At 40.8% G+C, this 22,851-nt stretch overlaps 1 protein-coding gene across 1 annotated transcript in view; it reads left to right on the top strand.

The window, feature by feature from the left end:
- Nucleotides 1-21,249, top strand: part of TRIM66 (tripartite motif containing 66) — a 72,889-nt gene extending 51,640 nt beyond the window's left edge. The window contains exons 11-20 of the mRNA XM_005291724.4: nucleotides 6,208-6,480; nucleotides 6,700-6,925; nucleotides 9,883-9,943; nucleotides 11,347-11,521; nucleotides 12,431-12,735; nucleotides 14,484-14,616; nucleotides 15,976-16,050; nucleotides 18,407-18,559; nucleotides 19,215-19,433; nucleotides 19,742-21,249. Of these exons, the coding sequence (XP_005291781.3) occupies nucleotides 6,208-6,480; nucleotides 6,700-6,925; nucleotides 9,883-9,943; nucleotides 11,347-11,521; nucleotides 12,431-12,735; nucleotides 14,484-14,616; nucleotides 15,976-16,050; nucleotides 18,407-18,559; nucleotides 19,215-19,433; nucleotides 19,742-19,801 (1,680 nt within the window). The 3' untranslated portion in view covers nucleotides 19,802-21,249. The remainder of the gene's footprint in view (nucleotides 1-6,207; nucleotides 6,481-6,699; nucleotides 6,926-9,882; nucleotides 9,944-11,346; nucleotides 11,522-12,430; nucleotides 12,736-14,483; nucleotides 14,617-15,975; nucleotides 16,051-18,406; nucleotides 18,560-19,214; nucleotides 19,434-19,741) is intronic.
- Nucleotides 21,250-22,851: the final 1,602 nt, after the last annotated feature.

Raw genomic sequence — 22,851 nt, 5'->3', positions numbered from 1 at the left:
TGTGAGTGTGTAACCAGCGGTGAGTATGATAACTAGACAGCCTTCCTCAAACCAAACTATTCTTTATTCTCACGGTAGGAACAAAGCATAAGAAAAAATGAATTTTAAAACAAATAGTCTACGTGCATGTATATCCTACTTAAGGCTTACCATCTCCTCATGGTGACCTGGACAGGCCTAACCTCTTCAGACCTTCCCAGCACATGGTTGTGTCAGTCTGGTTTCTTGAACATATCCCAAACAACTCCTGGCCTCCCCTAGCCCCGAGAGTCTCTTCTTAAACTGCTATAGTCCTTTTGATCTTCTTGTGTTCCATAGTCTTTTCCTGTCACACACTGTCTCTTACCAACCCATAAATGCTTCCTGAGGATTGGCTTATCTTGAGCCATTGTTTTGCTTCCTGCTTATTTTTCCTTACAGCAGGACAGTACCCTATGAAACAAAACCAATATATTCACACAGTAAACATCTCAATAACCCACTCAACATATAGTATTCATTTGTTATTACAGAGCAGCTCCACATCTGTCACAGGTATAGAAATACCTAAAATAGGTAGATAGATCCCATTAAATGCTTCTCATCAGAGTGATGCTTCCAAATGCTTCACATTTTCTTTTACTCCCATATCAGGCCAGAAGGGACCACTGCGCTCATCCATTCTGACTTCCTGTATATCATGGGCCAGAGAAGTTTTCCAAAATGATCCCTGATTGAACTAGAGTATATCTTTCAGAAAACATCCAATCTTGATTTAAAAATTGCCAGTGATGGAGAATTCACCACTATCCTTAGTAAATGGTTCCAGTGGTTAACTGCCCTCATTGTTAAAAATTTACTCCTTATTTCCAGCCTGACTTTGTCTAGCTTTAACTTCCAAACATTGTATCTTATACCTTTGTCTTGGAATTTATGATAGGACTGCACCTTGGTAGTTCAAGATGGAACTTCTTTACCTCTCCTGAGATGTAATGAACATAAATGCCTCTAATTCTGTCATGTTAATATTACTATCATGTGAGATAAAACTGGATTTTATCTGCTACAGATGGAAGTGCTGTGCATTTTTCTCAGTCTCCAACACATCACGTTTGTCCTAAGCTTTACTGGTGACCTCTGTTCTGTCTACTGCTCATGTGCATGTTGTGATGGGATCCCTGAGGTGTAGCCTGGGAATGTGGGACCGCTGTGCCCCCTTAACTCTCTAGCCTGAGTTGTCTCTCACAATGCTTTGCTAGTGACGAAAAGCAATCCCCTCCGGACACTGTTATCACTCAGCACAACCGCATGTGGAGCCCCACATCCAGCTGGATTGCATGAATGCTCCCAGAGCCCCTCATGAATCACACAGAGAAAGGCACCAGCCAAATCCTCCCAGCTCCCAGCACTGTACCTCAGGAAGAGTAGTGCACATTTATTAATTGCTTCACCACTTCATCAATGGAAAGTGGATATACACCAGCCTTTGCAAACCTGAGCAGATTTACCACACACTTCAAGCAAACTCACTAGTAAAGATAAACAGTAAAAGAAGTTTATTGACTACAAAAGATATATTTTAAGTGATTATAAGTGATAGATAAATATATTTTAAGTGATTATAAGTGATAGATAAAAAGTCAGTTAGTTACCAAAATAAAATAAAATATATAAGAACGCAGTCTAAACTCTCAACCCTATTAGACTGGGCCACATCTAGATTAAGCAGTTTTTTTCACCCCACTGGATATTGCAGTTCATAGCATACAGATTTCACCCTTGAAACCTGGGCCAGTCCCCTCTGTTGGAGTCTTCAGTCTTCTGAGTGTCTTTGTTACTTGCAGCATAGGTGTGGAGAGGAGAAAAGGGGAAACGTGGGGCCCCTGTGTTCTGTTTTATACCCTTAGTCCATGTGCTTGGAGATCACAAGTCCAGGCATGTCTGGTGGGCATTGCTGAGTTTCCAGGCAAGGTTGAGGAATTCCCCTGATGTGGCCTTTTGCAGATGAGTCATTGAATTGTAGTGCCCTTGCTGGACAATGGCTGTTGATGGGTTGTTTGACACCCGCCCGGGCATTGGTTACTTTCTTTGGAGAGCTAGTATCTGGGTGCTTCCCAAACCCACAGCATATTTTAGTCACAACCATACAGCACATTTTCATAACTTCATATGCATTGAACAATGGCTTTCAGCAGATCATAACCTTTCCCATGATACCTCACATGATATGTTTTATAGGCAATATCACAATTCTATGAAAATGAGGCATATGGGGGTTACAAGGTGTTCCCCCAAGGTATAGAATGGCACACATGTCTGATGGTGCTTTTTCCTACAGTGATATTTGAGAGTTTATGAAGAATATGTTTTGGAGGGTAAGGGCGTATCTTGCTTTATATTAGGACAGCACTGAGACTGTTGTCAGTACTCAGGAATGAATCATTGTAATAGTGTCCTGTTAGTTTCCAAGGTACTGCAATGTGTTGGATGAACAGTTGAGCTGTTTACAGTACAAACATGTTCATGCTTAATGCAGTTAGCTATATTTCATAAAAAGGTATTTAACAAAACCCATCGCTTTGACCTAAAAAGTAGGTTAAATAAAACGTGACCACACCTGCTCTATGGAACCTTTCTTCTTCCACTTTAAACAAGGTCCAGTTTGTTAGGATAGAAGGTTAAGAAAGATTTGGATTTTTTCTCATAGAAGGGAAAAGAGATCCTTTGGATTATACCCTGTAATTGTGAAATACAAATAGGATGCATGTATAGACAGTTTTATCAGTGCTACAGTGAGTGGCGAGTTAAACAACTGGATTGGAGCAGTGCATTTGTTTAACCTCACTAGCATAATGAGCTGCCATGGGGATTGCTCCACTTAATAGCAGTCGTTCATTACTCTGCAACCATTTGCTCTGTTATTTCTCTTATAGCAAAGAGAATTGGCAGTTCATAGTTTTAGCCTTCTTTATAAATCACACTTAATGTCAACAGCCTTGAGACTTTGCCAAAACAATCCTAACAAATCCTAATCCCAGTCTTTCAAGGTAAGTATTTGCATCTCAGAATTCTTCTGTGTTAGTGCTGCATGTTTGCATAGGACCTTTTTGGAATGCTACTGTGATCAAAGAAATATTTAAATAATGTTTTACTTTTTATTCACGGTTACTTTGCATGTTATTTATTCTTACCTTAAACTACCATAGGTATGAAATTTTCAGCAGAGAGCGTATTTGGATAATTGGTGGATACAGCCATTATATCACAAAGGTCATCAGACCAAATTTCATTATTAGATAACAAGAATTCCATTTGTAATGACACAGATCTATTTGTGTATGCCAAGCTGTGCATTAAAATGTCAGACCCTAAAGATTTTCCTACACCTGAAACCTCCATCTACCCAGGATGATAGTTAATGCTTGGTGTTGTTCAAAGGGTGCACTGTAAAAGCAATAGTGCTTTCATAAAACAAAGGTCTGTTCTTTGAAGCCATCACATTTTCAAACCCTAGCTGAGCTGCCAAGGGAAAAGAGAGATTTTTTGCTAATGGCAAAAGAAATGATTATTTTAGGGAGTGAATTAATAGGATATTAATGAGCCTTGTTCCCAGTGCATTGTTCACTTCACACTTGACAGCAGCTCCATGGATCAGAATGGAATGTGTCTGTTCTTTACTGTGAGTTTTAATATTTTGTACTGAAAGATCATAATGTTTCCTCATCATTAAAATAACCACAAAAATTAACTTCTGCCACCAGGGAGAGACAGATGGCAGTTTGATGGCCTCATTATTCTTTTTCCTTTTTAGCAAGAGTAATGTTTTATACTGGCTTATACAATCTAAAAAGTTTCCTCGCTAAACCTACTGTAGCTGGCAGAGTCAAAAGCATATAAGTATATAACTGTTGAATTTCAGCTCTCTAGATGTGTTCATTGTAAATACTTTAGGCCCTCATCTTGCAAAGACCTATGCATATTTCTTACTGTATGTACTGTGAGTAGTCCAATTGTCTTCAGTATGACAACTCACAGGATGAAATCCTGGCACCATTGAAGTTAATGGCAAAACTCCCATTGACTTCAGTGGGGCAACCATTTCACCCACAGCATGCATAGATCTTTGCAGAGTGAGGCCTTAGTGTGTAACAGATGGTGACAATGTTGTAATATTCATGAGGAAAGATGTATATATTGATTACAGCAGGAGACGAAAAGGAATCTTGCTGTGGCTGGTTAAGACAACTCTAGTGGACTTTTGTGCTGACAGAGTGAAGTAAACTTGCCCTAATGCTGCAGAAGATAAGGTCCCTTCTATCTTAAATTCAGTCATCTTATCTTGTTTAATAGGAGCCTGATCCTGCAGTCCTATTCAGGCAAAACTCCCACGGTAGGATCAGTTCCAGGGTGGTTAAAAGGAAATTAGACTGCACGCTCAGGTGAAAATAAGTCATACGGCTGGACTTTGTTCTCAGTATGTACCTGGGCTGCACTGTAAGACTCAAGTACCTCTTCGGACTTTATTGGAGTTAGCCAGATGTGCCAGGGCCCCGTCCAACTCCTGTCTTTTGCTTAGTATACACAGGCTCGGAGACCTTCAGTTGTTAAATATCCCAGCACAGTTTGTTTACATTTGCCTTACATTTCCATCACCTGACCAATCCATACACCATCTCTGCTAAAGGAGAGAGGGAAGGGATCTCAACTAGAGATCCTTTCTAGCTCTGCTAGCCTGCCTCTTTCTCCCCTGCATGTCCTTCCCGTGCTGCCTTACACCTCCTATGTTAGTGGACCAATTTGCTCATTAGTCCTTCCCCCAGCCCATTCTAAGCCACTAATTAGGCCCCAACAGGTCCACCCAAAGGAGACTTAATTGGTGTTTAAGTGACCAGAGTGCTGGATCAGCTGTTGATTCCCAGCACTGTGCCATACTAGAATTTACCCAAATATACCTCTACCCCAATATAACGCGACCTGACAAAACACAAATTTGGATATAACGCGGTAAAGCAGTGCTCGGGAGGGAAGGGGCTGCGCATTCCAGCAGATCAAAGCAAGTTCGATATAACGTGGTTTCACCTATAACGTGGTAAGATTTTTTGGCTCCCGAGGACAGCGTTATATCGGGGTAGAGGTGTATAACAGAGAGCAGAATCTGGACAACTATCTTTTGATGCTACTTCACTATTGCCCTGTTGACTTGGAACAAGTTATCAGAATTCAGAATGGACTACTAATAGTTGCTAAATGCAAAAAACAAATGGCTGTTTCTTTATCATTCTGTATAACAAGTAAAACTTACGATATTGCAGTTAAATTAAAAGGATTTATTCAGTAAATTCTCAGGCATAATGAATATCACTGAACTGTGAGAAACTAAATGTGAAAACACATCTTCAAAGAATGCAGATCTGCATACTTCTTAAGACTACTTACATTTGTTTGATAGGGACTATAGAAGAGTCAGGATTTCAATCATGTCACACATACAGTGCTGTAAAACAGCTTAAAGAAATCACACAAATGAGTGGATTTGCTTTGGTTTGCATATCCTTATTTCTGTGTTTGACAGTGAAATGCCCCAAGAAAGCATGAAACACTAGCAGATACATTTCATTAAAATTATTCTTGCAAAGACCTTGCTTGGATGGGTAGTTTTTTTTCCCTTTCTCTGATAACTAGACAGGTGCATCCTTTCTTCAACAGTCTGATATTTGTAACATGTATTTTTCCCATTTACAGTTTGATGCTATAAAGAGGTGCCTTAAGCTCAATTGGCCAAACTCATCCTTTGGTGTAATGTGCTCCGTATCACTGAAGTCACTAAAGTTGCATTCACTTATACTAGGTCCAATTCTTACATTATCTTTAGTATAACCTCACTGAAATCATCAGAGTTACACCAGGGATGGATTTGGTCCGATATTCCAGTGCTTAGATTTCTCATTCATTATAAGGAGTAAGAAATCAGGACCCATTATAGTGATAAAAGAAAGAGAGTCTGGTAGCTTGCAGGGAAGAGTCTCAGGAATCTGTGTTTCCAGATTTTGGCTTTAATCATGGAAATTATAAAGCCTTTTGGTAAATGACATGAGATTACCATAGATACTTTCAAAGCCCTTGTGACATGGCTTCATTAGACATTATGAGATACAGCATCGCATGCTCTCTAGAAATAACAGCAGCATTTTACTGTTTTAAAAGCTGATTAACATATTTGTTTTTCAGCATTCGGCTTCACTGAACATTGTGGGCTTTTCAAATCCTTTAGAAATGGAACCGTCTTCTACAAGGTTATCTAGGTCGGTTGATCCACAGATGCAAGGTGTATCTACTGTAACGCTTAACCAATCCCAGAACATGCTTCATGCCTCTGATGTTCAGCCAGAATCAGTGCCTAGCTATAGCTTGGCATCAGACAGCGCTACAAATGACCTGAACCCTTGGACAACTGATAACTTAGCAACAGGTGATTTACTCCTGGGGAACACTAAGTGCAAGGTAAGAATTGCTAACACATCTGGCTACTTTATAGCTAAGGATTGCACTTTAATTGATAACGCTTGTTGTTGTCATAGTCAGTAGGTTGAAGGTTGTTACTTTGAAAGAAATCCTGCTCCTCTAATGATATTTGAAGACTTACTTGTTAGAGTTATTTTTTTGGAGTGGAAATTTAAAAAAGTAAACAGTAAATTTTGAATTACTCTTTTTCCTCTCAAGCTGGAAAATGAAGATTTTAGTACCATGAATGACCCACTTGGAAATGACTCAGCCACTGCTGGACCGAACACCATTAATGAATTAGCTCTTACTATGCAAAAAATGCTAGAAGAGCCTATTAATCTTTCAGTCAAGAAATCACAACAGTGTGCCTCTCCTTCTGCACCCATCAGCAGTGCTGCTTGCCTGCAGGTGACCAGTGTAAAACAACTTAGAAATGAAGAAGGTACCAGGTTTTTCTTTATCGTCTTTTTTTTTTTTTAACTGCTGTTGCCCATTTTTAACCCAAGTGGCTAGGCAAAGTTTGGGGCTCAGTAGGTGTTACAATTGGGAGTAGAACTTGGTGGTAGACAGGTATTACTTTATTGCAGTCTTGTTTATTTACAAGGAATGTACCAAGTCCTGTGTCTCTGAATGCAGGAGCCAAGAACAGAATAGAGCAGTTTCTTAGCTTACCAGCCCTCCAAGCCCCTTTAGCCAACACTCGACCCAAAAACATGCTCTCTAGCTTTTTCCAGGGTCACATTGTGTTCACAGGATCCTGCTTGGGTTTTTTTGCCTCTCTTTTCCTCTGCCTCAGTCTTGTCTGTGACTCCAATCCCTGTATATGTTCTCTCTCACTCCCACATACCCGTACCCAAAAACAATACTCCGCTCCAAAGCTCCTGGACAGGTTCACACATACTTATGTCATAGGTGGGGCTTATGTTTCCAGTTATGTTAATTGAAGCATGAGTTCACACGTATCAACATCAACAGGGATTTTAACCCAACTCATGAGAAGATCTCACAGAGCTCAACACTGTCATACTCGCAGGCCTTGCAGTACAGTGTGGTCATTTCTGTACCTAACTAAATGTAATTCATCTTATTGTACTGCAAACTACTCCAGCATTGTTTAAAACATTATCAAGTACCTAACACAGTGGAAAGGAATGTTTAGTCTCATTTGTAGAGGAAAAACATGGAAATCTTCTCTCTCAAATTACTATCTAGCACATCACTGAATCAGAAAGGGCTGAAAGCTTGCAAGTGGTGTATTGATGTTAAGTGCTCGGAGGATTAGTTCTCTTAGAAGATCTCCTGTTGATGAGACTTGCAGTGATCACTAGCAAAGAACTGATCTGAACAGTCCAAATTCTCCCTTTTTTTTAAATTACTTCCAAAATACTAGATGACCTCCTGAGGGCCCTTCCAACCCTAATATTCTATGAATATTCTATGAAATGTAAGGTGACTACCGCTAAGTGCTACACTTAAGTAGCATAGCAATATTGGGTAAGTTAGCATATTGCACAGTGTGACTTTTTTTTCTTGGCTTATTGTACTGCATAACATTCCCTTCAGCCAAGGACTACGTCTCTATTCTTAATGGAGAACGAGACTTTGCCTAACTGCCTTCCACAAGCAAATTGCCAACACTGTAAGGGCTCAATGCTGCAAACGTTAAAGTCAATGGGACTATTCATGCAAGTAAGGGATTGCAGGATCAAGCTATTATTCTGTGACTTATACCAATATTTGGCTGCTTTTCTCTATAATGGCTAAATTAATATTACTATCGGAGCAGTGTTGTTATACTCAGAAGATTATAATTGATACAAAGAGGGCTCCACCACAGTGAAACAAGAGAACTCATTAGTCTTACATGTATTGAACCAGATGCTGGCAGTTATGGGTAGTGAGGATCTCAGCACTCCAGAAGGAGCACTGGAGAGACTGTGTGTCAGGCAGCTACAATCTAAGTGCCATTGCTGCCCTTGGAGCTCTGGCCCCAGTCTGCGGGCCGGTGTAGAGATCAGAGGCTTGAGCGTGCCTCCTCCCTGTCCCGGGCTCTTTAAATCTCCACCAGAGCCCTGAGTCTGGGGTAGCGGCGGCAGCTGGGAGCCCCTGGGGCTCCGTCGGCAATTTAAAGGGCCTGGGGCTCTGCTGCGGTAGCGGCAGCCAGGAGCCCTGGGCCCTTTAAATCGCCCCCGAGCCCTGGAGCTCCCAGCCGCCTCTGCAGTTCGTAGCTCCGGGGCTGATTTAAAGGGCTTGGGGCTCCCAGCCACCGCTACCACAGCCGGAGCCCCGGGCCCTTTAAATCAAGATTTAAAGGGCCTGGGGATTTAAAGGCCCCACCTCTTCTGGTTGAGGCCACGCCTCTTCCGGTTGAGACCACGTCCCCTGCTCAGGACTTTGGCGTACTGGTAAGTCCTTTTAACTTACTTTCACCCCTGCATATAATGCCGCTAACATACATTTTGCCATGATATTATTGATCAGCAAATTGAGTTTTCAGATGATACCTCGCAAAGCTTAGTTTGTACAAAGATTATTACAACAGCATGTAGGGTGTGGACACAGGTACGTTCTGTCATACTCACCCCTTGGTGGCCACACAAGGGCCTCTCACAATCTGATCCAATGCAGTGCTCCTGCAACATTTACCTTGCACTTCCGTGTTGACTCCTTAATAGCGTAACCAGATGTCCCGATTTTATAGGGACAGTCCTGATATTTGGGGCTTTTCTTATATAGGCATCAATTACCTCCCCACACCCTGTCCCGATTTTTCACATTTGCTGTCTGGTCACCCTACTCCTTAAAACTGTTGTGTTCCGATTATTTTCTCTTTAACGTTGTCCTATTTAAGGAGGAAAATGGTAGTGTTCTTAATGGACCCAATCCTGTTCCCATTTCAGTCAATGACAGTGGACCAGAGCCCCCTGTTCCCAAATTAATCCTATGTAGTTAAATTCTGTAATGAGGATTACATGCACAGTGCCACATGGGGAGGAGAAAAATGGTACTTGTGTGTGTGTGTGAGGAAGGATGGGCTGTGGGAGATTCGTATTCAATTCCTGCTCCACCACAAATATCCTGTGTGATCTTGGGCAAGTCATTTAGGCCCAGATCCTCAAAGGTATTTAGGTGCCTAACTGAGTGCCTCAGTTCCCTATCTGTAAATGTGGATAATAGTGTTTCTTTACCGCACAGAAATGTTGTGAGGACAAAGATGGTAACGTTTAGTGAAGTGCTCAGATACTATGAGTGATGGGGGGCAGGTAATTACCTTAGACAGATATGAAATTATTCCAGATTGCAAATATGATATCACATTACGTGAATATTAAAGTGCCTCTCTACCCTAATCTGACTCTGATATTATAGATATTTTCTTAATTTTCTTTTCTGTTCCAGAGTCCAGTAATTATGAAAAGGAACATATTGAGATGGATGTAAAAAGTAATCAGAACATCAGGTAATAGAATCACTTTCTGCATAGAAGTACTGGCCATGAAATTTGATGCACATAGTCAGAGTGTATCCAGCTTAGTGTTGTTGGCAGGTTGTTTTAAAAGGAAAACAGGTTGCCTTGTAACTAATAATTCCAGAAGACATAAAGTAGCAACCATGACTAATGCCATATATTCCAGTTGCTTGAAGGCATTTGCAAGGGTTTTTTGAAATTGCACTGGTATTTTTAAGAGGTGTGAAATGGGCCCCAGCCATACTGGGACTTGGGGGAGCACAAAGGTGTCTCCTATTGCACACACCACTTCCTCCACCTCTGCAGCTCTGTTGCACAGAGCTCTGGTATGGGTGAGAATCTGGGCCTGCATATCACTGATGAACAAAACAAGTACATCTACCAACACCTCTTGTGTTCCTAATTTCAGTGGAATGTACACTTTACACACTGCTAGTATTGCTGTGTTGTAGGGATCTAGCAGTGTATGGGGTCAGGGAGGGGTGGGGGATTAAATAAGATCACATGCAAATGAAGGTACACTATCACCTTGACAGAAAAACATAGACACTTCCAGACCCTTCTTGAGCTCATTTTTATTTTAGCTGTCTCATTTATAATCAAGTATCAGTTAATTCTCCGTAAATACAACATTATTCTGCTCCGGTTTCTTATAAAAATATGCATACACATTTTATAGCTAAAGGTCTTTACCATTTTATAGCACTTTGTTCTCCTGTATGAAATGAGTTGGAGGTCTCAGCCCAGCTCAGGGCAGACAGATTTACATTTTAAAAAGCATTGTCATAAACTGGAAAACTACGTTTTCAAAGCAATGTTGGATTCGTACATCTTCTGTGACACGCTTTATGGTCATGAACATATCACTATTTATAGATTATACCATTGGAACTACTAAAATGCCACATAATCCAAATTATATATGAAAAGTACTGTTTAGTACAGAAAGATACAACAGAACAAGGAGTGCAGGACTCTAAATTATCTTGCAATTTTTACATAATTTTGCTTCCAAATATTGTTTTCCGAATATTTTCACTTTGAAATGATGTGGCTAGTGTGATCTTTCTTGAAGCCAGTCGCACTCTGAAGAGTGTCTGCCCTAACTGGCTTTGGGCAGTTGAAGCACAAAGGCAGGAGGGCAGACATCGTAGGTAGGGATTTAGGCCCCAATTCAGCAAAGTAGCTAAGCACATGATTAAATTCAAAAAGGTGAGGAGTCCTGTTCCTCTTTAGCAAAGCACGGCAGCATGTGCGTAAATTCCACTGACTTCACCTTTAGGCATGTGCTTTAATGCTTTGCCTTAAAAAACAAACAGAGTAATACGGAAAAGATGTTGAAATTAGGAGAAGAGGACTCTGTACAATACTAATGAATTTTATCATAATTTCAGAGCTTATACTAAAGAGCTGAAGATCCCCTATGTGCGATTGGAACGCCTGAAAATATGTGCATCAGAATCTGGGGAGCTTCCAGTGTTCAAACTGCAGCCCCAGAAGGATGACCAAGATGAGACTTTCCTTCTGATAATTGAATGCGGTACCCAGTCTTCAAGTATGGCTATAAAAGTGAGTTGGGTTTGCATGATTGGTTGGTTGTTTGCTCTCTTCCCCCACTGACTTTGCTAGGATTCTTGTGATACTCTGAACTGCCCTGCTGATGGATTTTACTATTCTAAGATACTCTAGCTACTTTGGTGATGGGCAGCAGTATAAAACCCTAAGATTAATAACTATTGCAGCACTTGTTAGCTGTGTTCTTAGAGTATCCCCTGCCACCCTGTTACTTCCCTTTCAAGAATACTTCCGATGGGCTTTGATATTAAAGCAGTGGTTGGGTATTGGTGCTGTAACTGGCCGCTTTGATCCATCCATCATACAGGGCGAACAGCTTAAAAACAAATCTAAGACCTGTCAGATCTATGCTTTAGAACTGAAGTTCAATTTAATAGTATTTAAAAAGGAACCTTCTGCCTCCTCAACATAGCTGTGGGCCTGAACTTGTTCCCATTGAAATCAATGGAGGTTTGGTATTGACGTGGATGAGAGCAACAGACCTAATCCTTTTTGACACAAAAGTGCATTTCCTTTAAAACTTGCATTCACCAGGGATGCTGCATGGAATTTAGTTGTCACGAAAAACAATGTAGAGTTGACATCTAAGCTGGAACTGGTTCCTGTGACAGACTTTTAATAATAATTAATAATATCTAGCTCTTACATAGTACTTTTCATCTTTAGCTTTCCAAGCACTTTACGATGGAGGTCAGTGTCATTATCCCTGTTTTACAGATAGGGAAATTGAGGCCAGGAACGGAAGTGACTTGGCCACGGTCACCTAGCAGGCCACTAGCAGAGACCAGAGTTCCAGTCCAATGCTGTATCCAGCAGAGTCCACTTCAGATAGGCCTCTGTTACAGTTAGGGCATCAGATGTGAAAAAAGATGATTCTGTTATTCTGGATTTCTTTCTTCCAAGGTCAGTCAAGATAGTCCACCTGAAGGACCGATTCCCACATATGAAGATAGGAAGTTCCCCATCAGCCACCCAGCAGGACAGGAACCGTCTGCTTTTGTAAATATCCCTCCTGTTGATCACAAGCTTAGCAATGGGAATGGCATCCCCAGCATGAAAAAATCTCTGCTCGCTCAGGAAGCCAATCCAATTGAGAATGAGGATTTCTGTGCCGTTTGTCTGAATGGAGGAGAACTGTTGTGTTGTGATCACTGCCCCAAAGTGTTCCATCTCTCATGCCATGTTCCAGCTCTGCTCAGCTTCCCAGTGTGAGTACATATAACACTTCCCTTATTCTGTCTCTGATTCTGCCTGAGGGACATATATGTCAGTGTTACAAGGGCTCTATCACATTCTCTCTCTGTATTGCCTTTTTTGGTCATTTTACAAAAGGCAGGAAAATTTTCCCACTCTCTTATACCAGGAGTCAGATGAATTATTAACAGTATCTATGATCTCCTCCAGCCAGCACTATAATGGAGAGGCTGACTTGAATTTTATAAACATGACTGCAGTGTGTTGGAGACAACTAAATCCCTTAGATTTTGTATAAAATCTCTGGTAAAGTTCAGATTATCCCCTGTCGGGGTAAAAAACAGTGCAGGGACCAGGAAAATAAGTGAGTTTCATTTTGTAGAGTTTCCTCCTGGTTTCATTAGGGGGAGATCGTTCCCCCCACCCCACCCCCCCCCCACACACACAAAGAAGGCAGGCAGCAAGGTCTTCTAAATACAGTATGTGGATGACCTCAACTTCAGACCTATGACTCTTAAGATATTTGTGGAAGGCTGGGGCTTTTGTACAGAAAACCAGTGCTTCTGCAGTAGACCCTGGGTCCTTCTCATATCTCTCAACCTGCCAACATCTATAAACCTCAGTTCCATGATTCTGAATTTCAGATGTAAGTCATTACAAAAGGAAGAGTCAGAGACACTACATTTGTGTGGAGTGCAGGTAAATTTGCCTCTAAAATGATGGAAATCCCTTGAAAGGTGGGGTATTGGTTTGAGGAGTATGGACAATCCTTTCTCCTCCCAAGCCTGCAAGATTTCATTTTGTTGTTGTTGCTAGAAATAGCTAAATTGTTAAAACATAGTTTCAAAACATTGTATAAAGCAAACTTTCCCTATAACATAAACGTGCTGGGCCAGCTTCAGATTCATCCCTGTTGAAGCCATTTAGTCCCTAAATGTAGCTAGTTCTTTTTCAGGGGAAGGAGATCAGGCAATGTTGTTTGCCTGTCATTGTAACTTTTCTTAATGGTGGATATTTAGGCCTGGATTCTACAGAAGTTGCATCTGTCAGAGTTCCATTGAGAGCAATGGGGCTCCTGCTAAAGGATCTGCCAGTATGGACCCCTTACATCCATGCAGAGTCACTTTCAATCATTTGGGGCCATTTATCCCAGCAAACACACATAGAGATAACTTTGAATTCTTTGCCCATTGATGTTTTGAACCAATTCTTTTTCAGTGGTTATTGAGGATTTACTGTAGCTTGACGAGTATCTCTTTGTATAAATCCTTTCTATATTTTGAATAACTGACTCTGTAATCTATAAGGGCCTGAACCAGTCCCCCCTAAAATCAATGTAAAGGCTCTGATCAGTAAGGATCAAAGAAAGAGAAATACTGACAATGGCCCCAGGGACCTCCGATATTTATTGCATTGATTTGTTTTCCCTATATTTAAATTAAAAAAAAAAACTACATGGGAAACCATCTAGCTGTGCACTCACTGGCATATGCTCACACATGCTCTTATTTCAGTTTCCCTCCTCCTCCCTCCCTCTGCTCCATCCTGTTGGCACAGTGGATGTAGCAAGCATCTTGTGTTAAATTAGATGGGGAGGGGACTGATTGGGGCCTTTTTTTAATGCAAATAATAGATAACAGTAGAGAAGATGTACTATAAAAGACCAGAATTGTTTCTAAATACCGTGTTTCCCACAGCTTTCCATTAGGTATCAGTTGTCCTTTCAATTTAGGACATGACATTTTGCTGTCTTGTGCTGCAGGGGAGAATGGGTGTGTACACTCTGCCGTAACCTGTTGAAGCCCGAGGTAGAGTACGACTGCGAAAACACACGCCACAGCCGTTGTAAAAAAGGGGATAGAGCACTGCATGGCCTTGATGACCTTGACCAGAAGGTGGGTACAAATATAAACCAATAAATATAGACTCAGAATTCCCCATTGCCAGTCTCCTCAGCTATTAAATCCTCCATGAAATATAACTCTATTCTGAAAGCCTGTGCAGTAAACTCCAGTCTACTCAGCACCTTGCACCATGAACCAAGCGTCACAAATACAAGAGGGAGTTTGTGCATCTCAGTGATATCTGGAATTGTTCAGATCTTTTGGAGTTGAACAGTGAAGTTTCTGTAGGAAAAAGGAATTGGTGACAAAGATTTCCCTTGGTTGGTTACCGAACAAAGTTGAAATGTAATGGCTCACTGACAGTTCTGAAGCAAAGTTCCTGGCACTAACTGAGAAAACGAAAAAATGATAATATAAATGTTTCTCCAGTTACCATGAACTGTATGCTTTTTTTTATATTGTACTACTAACCATCTTTCACTGTTATATATGCATTTATATTAACATGGAACATTTGGCCAACTACTGCCAGAGATTTGTGCTGATTGCCTACTGTTAATTGGTCCTTGGTGGCAAACTTTCTAAAGAAAAGATTTCTTTTAATTGTAGCTGTGTGTGGATGCATTGGGAAAAGATTTGTAAAGGGGATTAGACAGAATAGGAAGCAGCAAAGAGTTTATCGTTTGCAAAATTCTAAGAAGTATCAAATGATTTAATGTGTTTAAGATTCTGTATTCTTAAAGAAACAGGGTCAATAAATTAATGTCATTTAGCAGCCACCCAGAGCCAAATTTTCAAAGGGCCTTTGAAAATATACGTGTGAGATGAGTAAATGTACCCATGTGGGTACACAAACCTTCCATTTATGCACAAACAATTGTGTGTGTAAGTGCTAGTCTTCATTCACAGATGTAGCCCTTTGTGCACTTGCAAAAAGAAAAGCTAAAAGGCCACATTTTCAGGGGCCTCTTGAAAATTTAGCTCCTATTATCCCATGTTCTGTACATATGATACCTCCATGTAGATCACAGCAGGTGCCTCTGATAGTGAAATGTTCTCAGCTAAGTAGTTTTTACTGTTGCTGCTGTTCTTTTAATCAGTGACTGAAAGAAGTGACAGTGTGCAAGGAGTGAGTGCAGAAAGCGGGGGAGGGGTGATTTCCCAAGATTCTGTCTAATAATGCAATAAAATATTTATTTAGAAAGAAACATCCAAAATAATATGGACCTTAAAGAAACAGAAGAAAAGTAGTGTTATCATCAGCATGGTGTGTGGTATTAAAGTACTTGGTTATGAAATGAGGCTGATTATACACAGGGTTAGGAAGCATACCCTTCAGTATTCAGAAGTGCATGGCTCTGCAGCAACTCCCAGTAGTCTCAGCATTGATTCTAATTTTGGGTTTTACAGAAATGTGAAAAGTTGGTGCTTGCCCTGTTCTGCAGTAGCCTGAGCCTTCCATTCCATGAGCCTGTCAGTCCACTGGTAAGTGCTACATACGCAGAGAACGAGGAGACAATCCAAAGAATAATCGACCTCTGCTCACAACTCTCTTCTTGTCTTCTCAAAGGAGAATCACTGACATTCCAGCTAAACAGTGGAGTCACCTACTGTTAGGTGTTCCCTCTTGTGCAGTGCCACTAAGGTACCAGATCAGAAACCGAAAGACTGATGGCCGATACAACATGCCAGCAAATTTTCTAATAGCACGTTTGGGGGTTTAGTGTAAGTTGTTTACAAAATGCCAGGTTGGTGGGAGGTGTCACATTAAGTTAGGACTATTGATTTACTGGCAGTGGCAGATTAGCCACTGGGTCAATGGGGCATGTACCCGGGGGCCCTGAAAAAATGGGCGCCCCGTCCTGCTCCACCCGTCCACGGACACTCTTGCCTGGGAGGGAGGATGATGCATGGGGGCTTGCCCTGCTCTGCCTGGCAGAAAGCCGGGGGGCCCATTTGCTCTGGCCCAGGGCCCCCACAAACTCTAATCCACTTACTGGGTATGTAGAAAATGCAAGATAGCCCAGGGGTGCAATGGCAGTATATAATGCTGCCCTAAGAGTAGGTTTGGAAGGATTAGATTTTTACTGGTAAATGTCAGTAAACATCAATTTCACCTTACAAACACAAACCAACAAAAATATTTCCATTTTAATAATAATAATTTACAGGTAGGCAAAGTAAGGAAAATGCTGCTTGAGAATGTATTAGAGTTTGAATTAAGGGTATTTGCTTTGTATATTTTGACATGTGATGTTGACAGTTGGTGTTTTAATGATTATAAAGCTTTAACTTTTTGAATCTCTATGTCTACTGTCATTAAATTATTGTCTGTCTGACCCACCCAACCCTTAATTTCCCAAAACTCTGAACATTTGAATAGATTGAAATAGGAAAAAATGCTTAAAACCCATAATTTTATACAACTGTAAAAATTGAAATTGATAAAAATAAATGCTTAAAAATAAATATTGATAATTGTCAAAATTATAAAAATATAAAAATTGAATTCTGCCAAGCCTACCTAAGAGTGACCTGGACTTTGGAGTAACTGGATGCATGATAGAAGTGATGCCATTCTCTGGTGTCTGTCTCTTAAGAGAATTGTTGCTCGTTGATCCAGGCATCATGCTGTCTCTCCAGTATTTACTGGGTATGTTGAGAACACAACGGTAAATATCATGATACTGGACCCCAGCATGAAGCAGTTTGGAGGAGAAAATTAGAGAAAAGCAGAATGAATGACACATATAGTAATTGCAACTCAAAGCAAATCACCAGGCACTTGTGGAACTCATTACCAGCAAGCAAGTTGCTTCTTGGGAAGATTAAATGGGAGGGGAAGAGAGAGAGATCCTAATATCTGGTGCCCACCGAAGAAGTTGAGGTTGGCATCAGAAAAATTCTGTGGTGACACACTTTACAGCCACTACAGGCTGAGCCCTGACAATGGTGCTTTGGTTTAAAGGCAGTATAAGAATGCCAGTCCATTGTGGTTTAACCCGCAATTTGTTCCCATTACAGGGCCTTGATTAGTTTATTAGATACATTTGTTAAGAACATAAGAATGGCCATGCTGTGTCAGATCATCTAGCCCAGTATCCTGTATCTAACAGTGGCCAGTGCCAGATGCTTTTCTAAACTGCAAGGTGACATCGTCTCACAACATTATTCTTAAGGCTGATTGGGTGGAGGTGTTATTTTGTCAGTATTACACATATTACTGTATCCATAAGGGCTAAATGATAACAGGAGCATCATGCTATAATGGGGTGGAACTCCAGAGACTGGAAATAGCAGAAGAACAGTCACCACAGTGCAGTGGTTTGAAGATCAACCTTGCAAGCAGATATGTGTTTAATCCAGCCTCATATTTGTTAACTAAGGAATGAGGAAGATTATCTTTAAGTGTAGGAGTCGGATTTTTCCTCAGATTTCCTGTGTAACCATGGATGAATCACTCTTGTTGTCCTGTAACTCACTTTCCTTATTTGTAGAATGGAAATAATAATACTTATTTACCTCACAGGGATGTTTGAGATCTTTAGATGGATGGCACTATAGCTAGAGTAGTTCAGTTCTACCCTGATATAACGCTGTCCTCAGGAGCCAAAAAATCTTACCGCGTTATAGGTGAAACCGCATTATATCGAACTTGCTTTGATCTGCCGGAGTGCGCAGCCCCACTCCCCCCCAGAGTGCTGCTTTACATCGTTATATCCAAATTCGTGTTATATCGGGTCGCGTTATATCGGGGTAGAGGTGTATTATTAATTAACTGGGTTCCCATTTTGACAAAGTTTATGCCTAACAATCTCCCTGCATTTTCTTTTGATCACAGGCTCGTCATTATTACCAGATAATCAAAAGGCCCATGGACCTGTCAATCATGCGGAAAAAACTCCAAAAGAAGGACAAATCACACTATTCTGCACCAGAGGAGCTGGTAGCTGATGTGCGTCTCATGTTCTGGAACTGTGCAAAGTTCAATTATGTAAGTATCTGCTATGCAGAAACCAAGCACACACCACCATCAATCTGTGAAACAACAGAAATCGTGGGTCTTATCCACCACTTTATTACACTGGCGTAACTATTGATTCCATTGGAGTTACACTGGCATAAAACTGGTCTAATCGAGTGGATAATGAGACTCCTTAACTCTTAGAAATTCTATAGATTTGTTAATGCCAGAAATATGTGTTTGGAGACTGGAGCTATATGAATATAAAAAGTAAAAGAACTTTAGACTAATGGACTTCCTGAGATGTGAGCTACTGGATTTGCTATAAGGAACCAAACATCCAGCAAAGTAACTGGGAGAATTAAGGTTTGCGGGAGGAGAGCTAACAGATTCCAAAGCACTGGAGGAGGATGCTCTCAGTTACTGTAGCCAATAGCAGATCCATTTTCTAATGGGTGCAGAAAATGCCTCTCTTAATAGCAGCACCTGGATTAAACGTATGCTGTAAGTGCAGAGGAACTTGGCAGACTGTGGGAAGAACAGAGGAGGCCAATGGAGATGTAGGAGACAAGTTCCAAATACAGGACGCTGCTGTTTCAGACAGGAGGCTAGGCAGACCTGCTATTTTAGCCTTGGAGAGTTATGGACATACAATGATACTGGATTATTATTTCTTCCCTTACAGCCAGATTCAGAGGTTGCAGAGGCTGGACGATGCCTGGAAGTGTTCTTTGAGGGCAAGCTGAAGGACATTTATCCAGACAAGCATTTTCCTTTGATGCAACAAGAAGACTCTGATTCTGAAGAGGTGGAGAGGGAGAATAGCCAAATGGCCCCCAAAGGGTTCCCATGGCCATCCTATGGACAGGAGTGCATTCAGCCTAAAAGAAGGCGGCGCCATGCTGTAAGAATGCAAAAGCAAAGGCATTTGGTTGCTAAGTGGCCACACTGCTAATTCTGTTTACAAGTGTTGATGTGAAGTTTTGACAATGGTTTGTGGGAATCAACTGTCAAGCTTCTATCCCATAAATGCAGTCAGTGCTACATACGTATAGCAAGATGCTCTCAGTGGAATAAAGTGTCAGTGGTATAAATGTGTGTGAGTGAAATCTCTCAAACTACCTGGTTATCTTCCTAGTAGAAAATGGTGTAAAGAATTTTTTAAAAGATTAAGCCCTCTAGCTATTCACTGTTTGTTTCCTTTGTATGCAGGAAAGTGAAAAAACTAAAAGAACGATGTTTCAGCCTGCTAACAGCCTGCCTCAGGTGTGACCTGCCAGAGTGCTACTGGATTTTCTATGAGGAACCAAACACCTAGCAAAATAACTGACAGAGTTAAGGTGTGTGGGAGGAAAACAAAGAAAACATTTGGGTTGTTAAACTAAAACATTTATCATCTGCTGACCACCAGCCTTACTCAAAGACTTGGGCGGATGATTAAGCGATCTGAGCATTTTTAATCTACCCAGTACTCTGCCTATCTAATCGCTTGTATGTTTGCAGCATTTACACTGAAGTACTAATGTTATGGTGACATATAATGATGATTAATAATAAAAGTAGGATGTTAATAATCTATAATACTTCTGTACAATTTCATAATCTATTTAATACAGTCCTTCATTTTATAGAGCACAGCTAACCATGTAATCTTGCATCTGCAATGCAAATGTTGACCATGATGTATGTTAATGTGGAGGCTAGTCACCAAAGACCAAATCCTGCAGTCTTATTCAGCAATTTCTTTGGGAACTCTGACTGAGTTAGGCCTGCAGGATGTAATTATCTGGTTAGTTGTTTCTTTTGAAGTGGCGCATTCTCATGAAATCACAAAACAGCACATGCTAATATTCAGGGCTGTGTGTGAACTATTTCTGAGTGCACAGTGGATGCTCAGTTTCAAAGAGTCACTGCACTTGTATCTAACTCAATGCTTTGTATAGCACCAGGGATCCCTTGAGTATCAAAGGCAGCAAAACCAAATCCTGTTTTGTCCTTTAAAGTGTGCAGTGGAGTTTGCTGTGTTAATGACAAAGCAATTATATGGTTATAGAAGTGTCTATAAAATAAAGTGATATCTTGTTGATTTTCTGTTTGGTTACTTCTGGTTAACAACAATGCCTTAAAATGGTATTAGCCAGTGTACACACAGAGCTCACAGGAGAAATGAAATTATCACTGATTCTTCATTTTCTCAGATTGCCCAAACCATTGGCAAAACAACTTCTAGGGCCAGATTGTAGCTTCCAATTTCCCTGACCAAGGTGCAACATGTAATTGTGTTGGGCAGGCTCTGAATGGTGGCCTGGAGTCCAAAGGTCACAGGTTGCCTCCCTAGAGGAGAACTAAGCTGAACCAGACCTTACGCTGGCCAGCACATTGGGTGTGGGGGGGTGTCTCTTCCTCCTCCTTGTGCTCCTGCCCGGCTGTGGAAGGTAGGGCCATTATCTGGCCCCGGGAGAGGAGAGCTGTTGCAAATCCCACACCCTGTTGATTTCATTGAGCTATAATAAAGAAGATATTTTCAGCACAGTTTATACTGGCTGTTGTCACCATGTATGTGATTTTTGAGAACACTCTAAACTAAGACTTTATGTATGGAATAACAAGACTCAAATGCTATATTTTCTTGTCTGTGTTACTTATTGTTTGCCATTAACTCAGTAGTGAGATGGTGTCTTCTCTGCTTTGACATAATAAAATTATGCACTATAAAAGACTGCATGTTATAAGCTGAATGAAAGGGAGAGAGATGAATCAAGTGACTGGACTGATATACAGCATCACATGTCTGTAAGCAGGTCCTGTTTGTACTAGCTGAAACAGCTGAAGAACGTGCCTGTCCTTTTCATCAAATTCATCCTCTTATAGTTATAACTGCCATGGCACAGGGCACTGACTTGCAGGTTTATGAGTGATGGGTTGACCACCCTTACCTGTGCTACCTCCAGTATCGGCTCCTCCCAGCTGGTAATTAAACCTCCCACCAAAAGGTCTATCCCTCCATCATTACTGCTCCAGTGGGTGATACTATTGTTTAATGTTCATAGCGGGTCATAGAAATGGAAAAGACTGACATGTTGGCTTATCAAGTCCATTGTCCTGCCAATGCAGAGTAGCTTAGAATTTACTTAAGTTTCTTCGTTCCTGTAAATTTATATTTGTGTAATTTAATATTTGTTTAGTTTTCTAAAATTTGACTTTTAATCAGTTGAAGTCTAGGTACATTGTTCCTTTTTTAAATTAGGTCAAGGTCTGTTGTGGAAGTTACTGTAAATTCCAGGAGTGGAACTGGCAGGTTATAGCGCTGAGATCCAAGCACTTTTCTAATGAGTTTGTTTAGTTCACTGGGTGTAAGGTCAAGTGCTTTGGTCCTAGTGCTTTCACTTGGATAACAGACACAACAACTGTTTAAACTATGGGTTTCAGACATAATGTCATTCAGACCAAAAGCTGAACTTAACAGCATGACAATGCACCTTTTAGATCTCATGTGACTTGGAAACATCTTTAAGCCTTGGTCCAGGGGTCACCACCACCATAGTGCATAATGTGTGGTGAGACCAGCATCTTCTATCACAGCAGCTTCCTTCAAATTGTTGTCTCTACAGTCTACTCTTTTGGGCATGGGTAAAGAGGGGCACCACATTTCTAGAGCTCATGTCTACTCTAGAAATTCTTCAGGAAAAATCAAAAACACAGTGGCACCAAGAATGGAGGATATGAAAGCAAGAAGCTCTTGTTTTTGCCATCAGAATAGCTATATCCATTTAACTCAAACACAAATGTTGGGTTATGTTGTTTAAAGGGTTCTTTTTCTTCTGACTATCTCACAGCCAATCCCAAAGTCTAGAAGATCTGAGGGGGAAAACCCCTCCAAGTATTAACTGCATGCTATTGAAAATAAGTGTGACCCAAATTGTGTCCCGGAAACATCCAAGAAATCCCAGTGGGTTCATACTAATGTAACAGGGGTCAGAATTTCTCCCTTTGCCTTCAGCACTAGGTTACATATGGAGTGGAAAAATTCTCTTCATGCTTAAGCAATTTAAAAACAGGTTAATTACATTTAAGTAATAGGTCTGCTGAAGAGAAGATACCTACCATTTGAACTTCCCCTAACTTGTAGTTTCAGATTAGATTAGAACAGCATGAATGACAATAAAGTTAATAAAAGCTGGTGTTTAAGATTGATTGCATGTTTATGAAGATAATGTGCTTCGCTGAACAATAAAACTTGTGAAGTGTATTAGTGTGCATGTCTTAATCTGAAATTGTTGCTCCAGCTCTCTCCAATTACAGAGTGATTGTCTAACACCATT

This window comes from Chrysemys picta, chromosome 4, assembly GCF_011386835.1.
Source record: "Chrysemys picta bellii isolate R12L10 chromosome 4, ASM1138683v2, whole genome shotgun sequence".
Classification (NCBI taxonomy): Eukaryota; Metazoa; Chordata; order Testudines; family Emydidae; genus Chrysemys; species Chrysemys picta.
The sequence above is the reverse complement of the archived record's forward strand: the minus strand, read 5'-3'. Positions and strand labels throughout refer to the sequence as shown.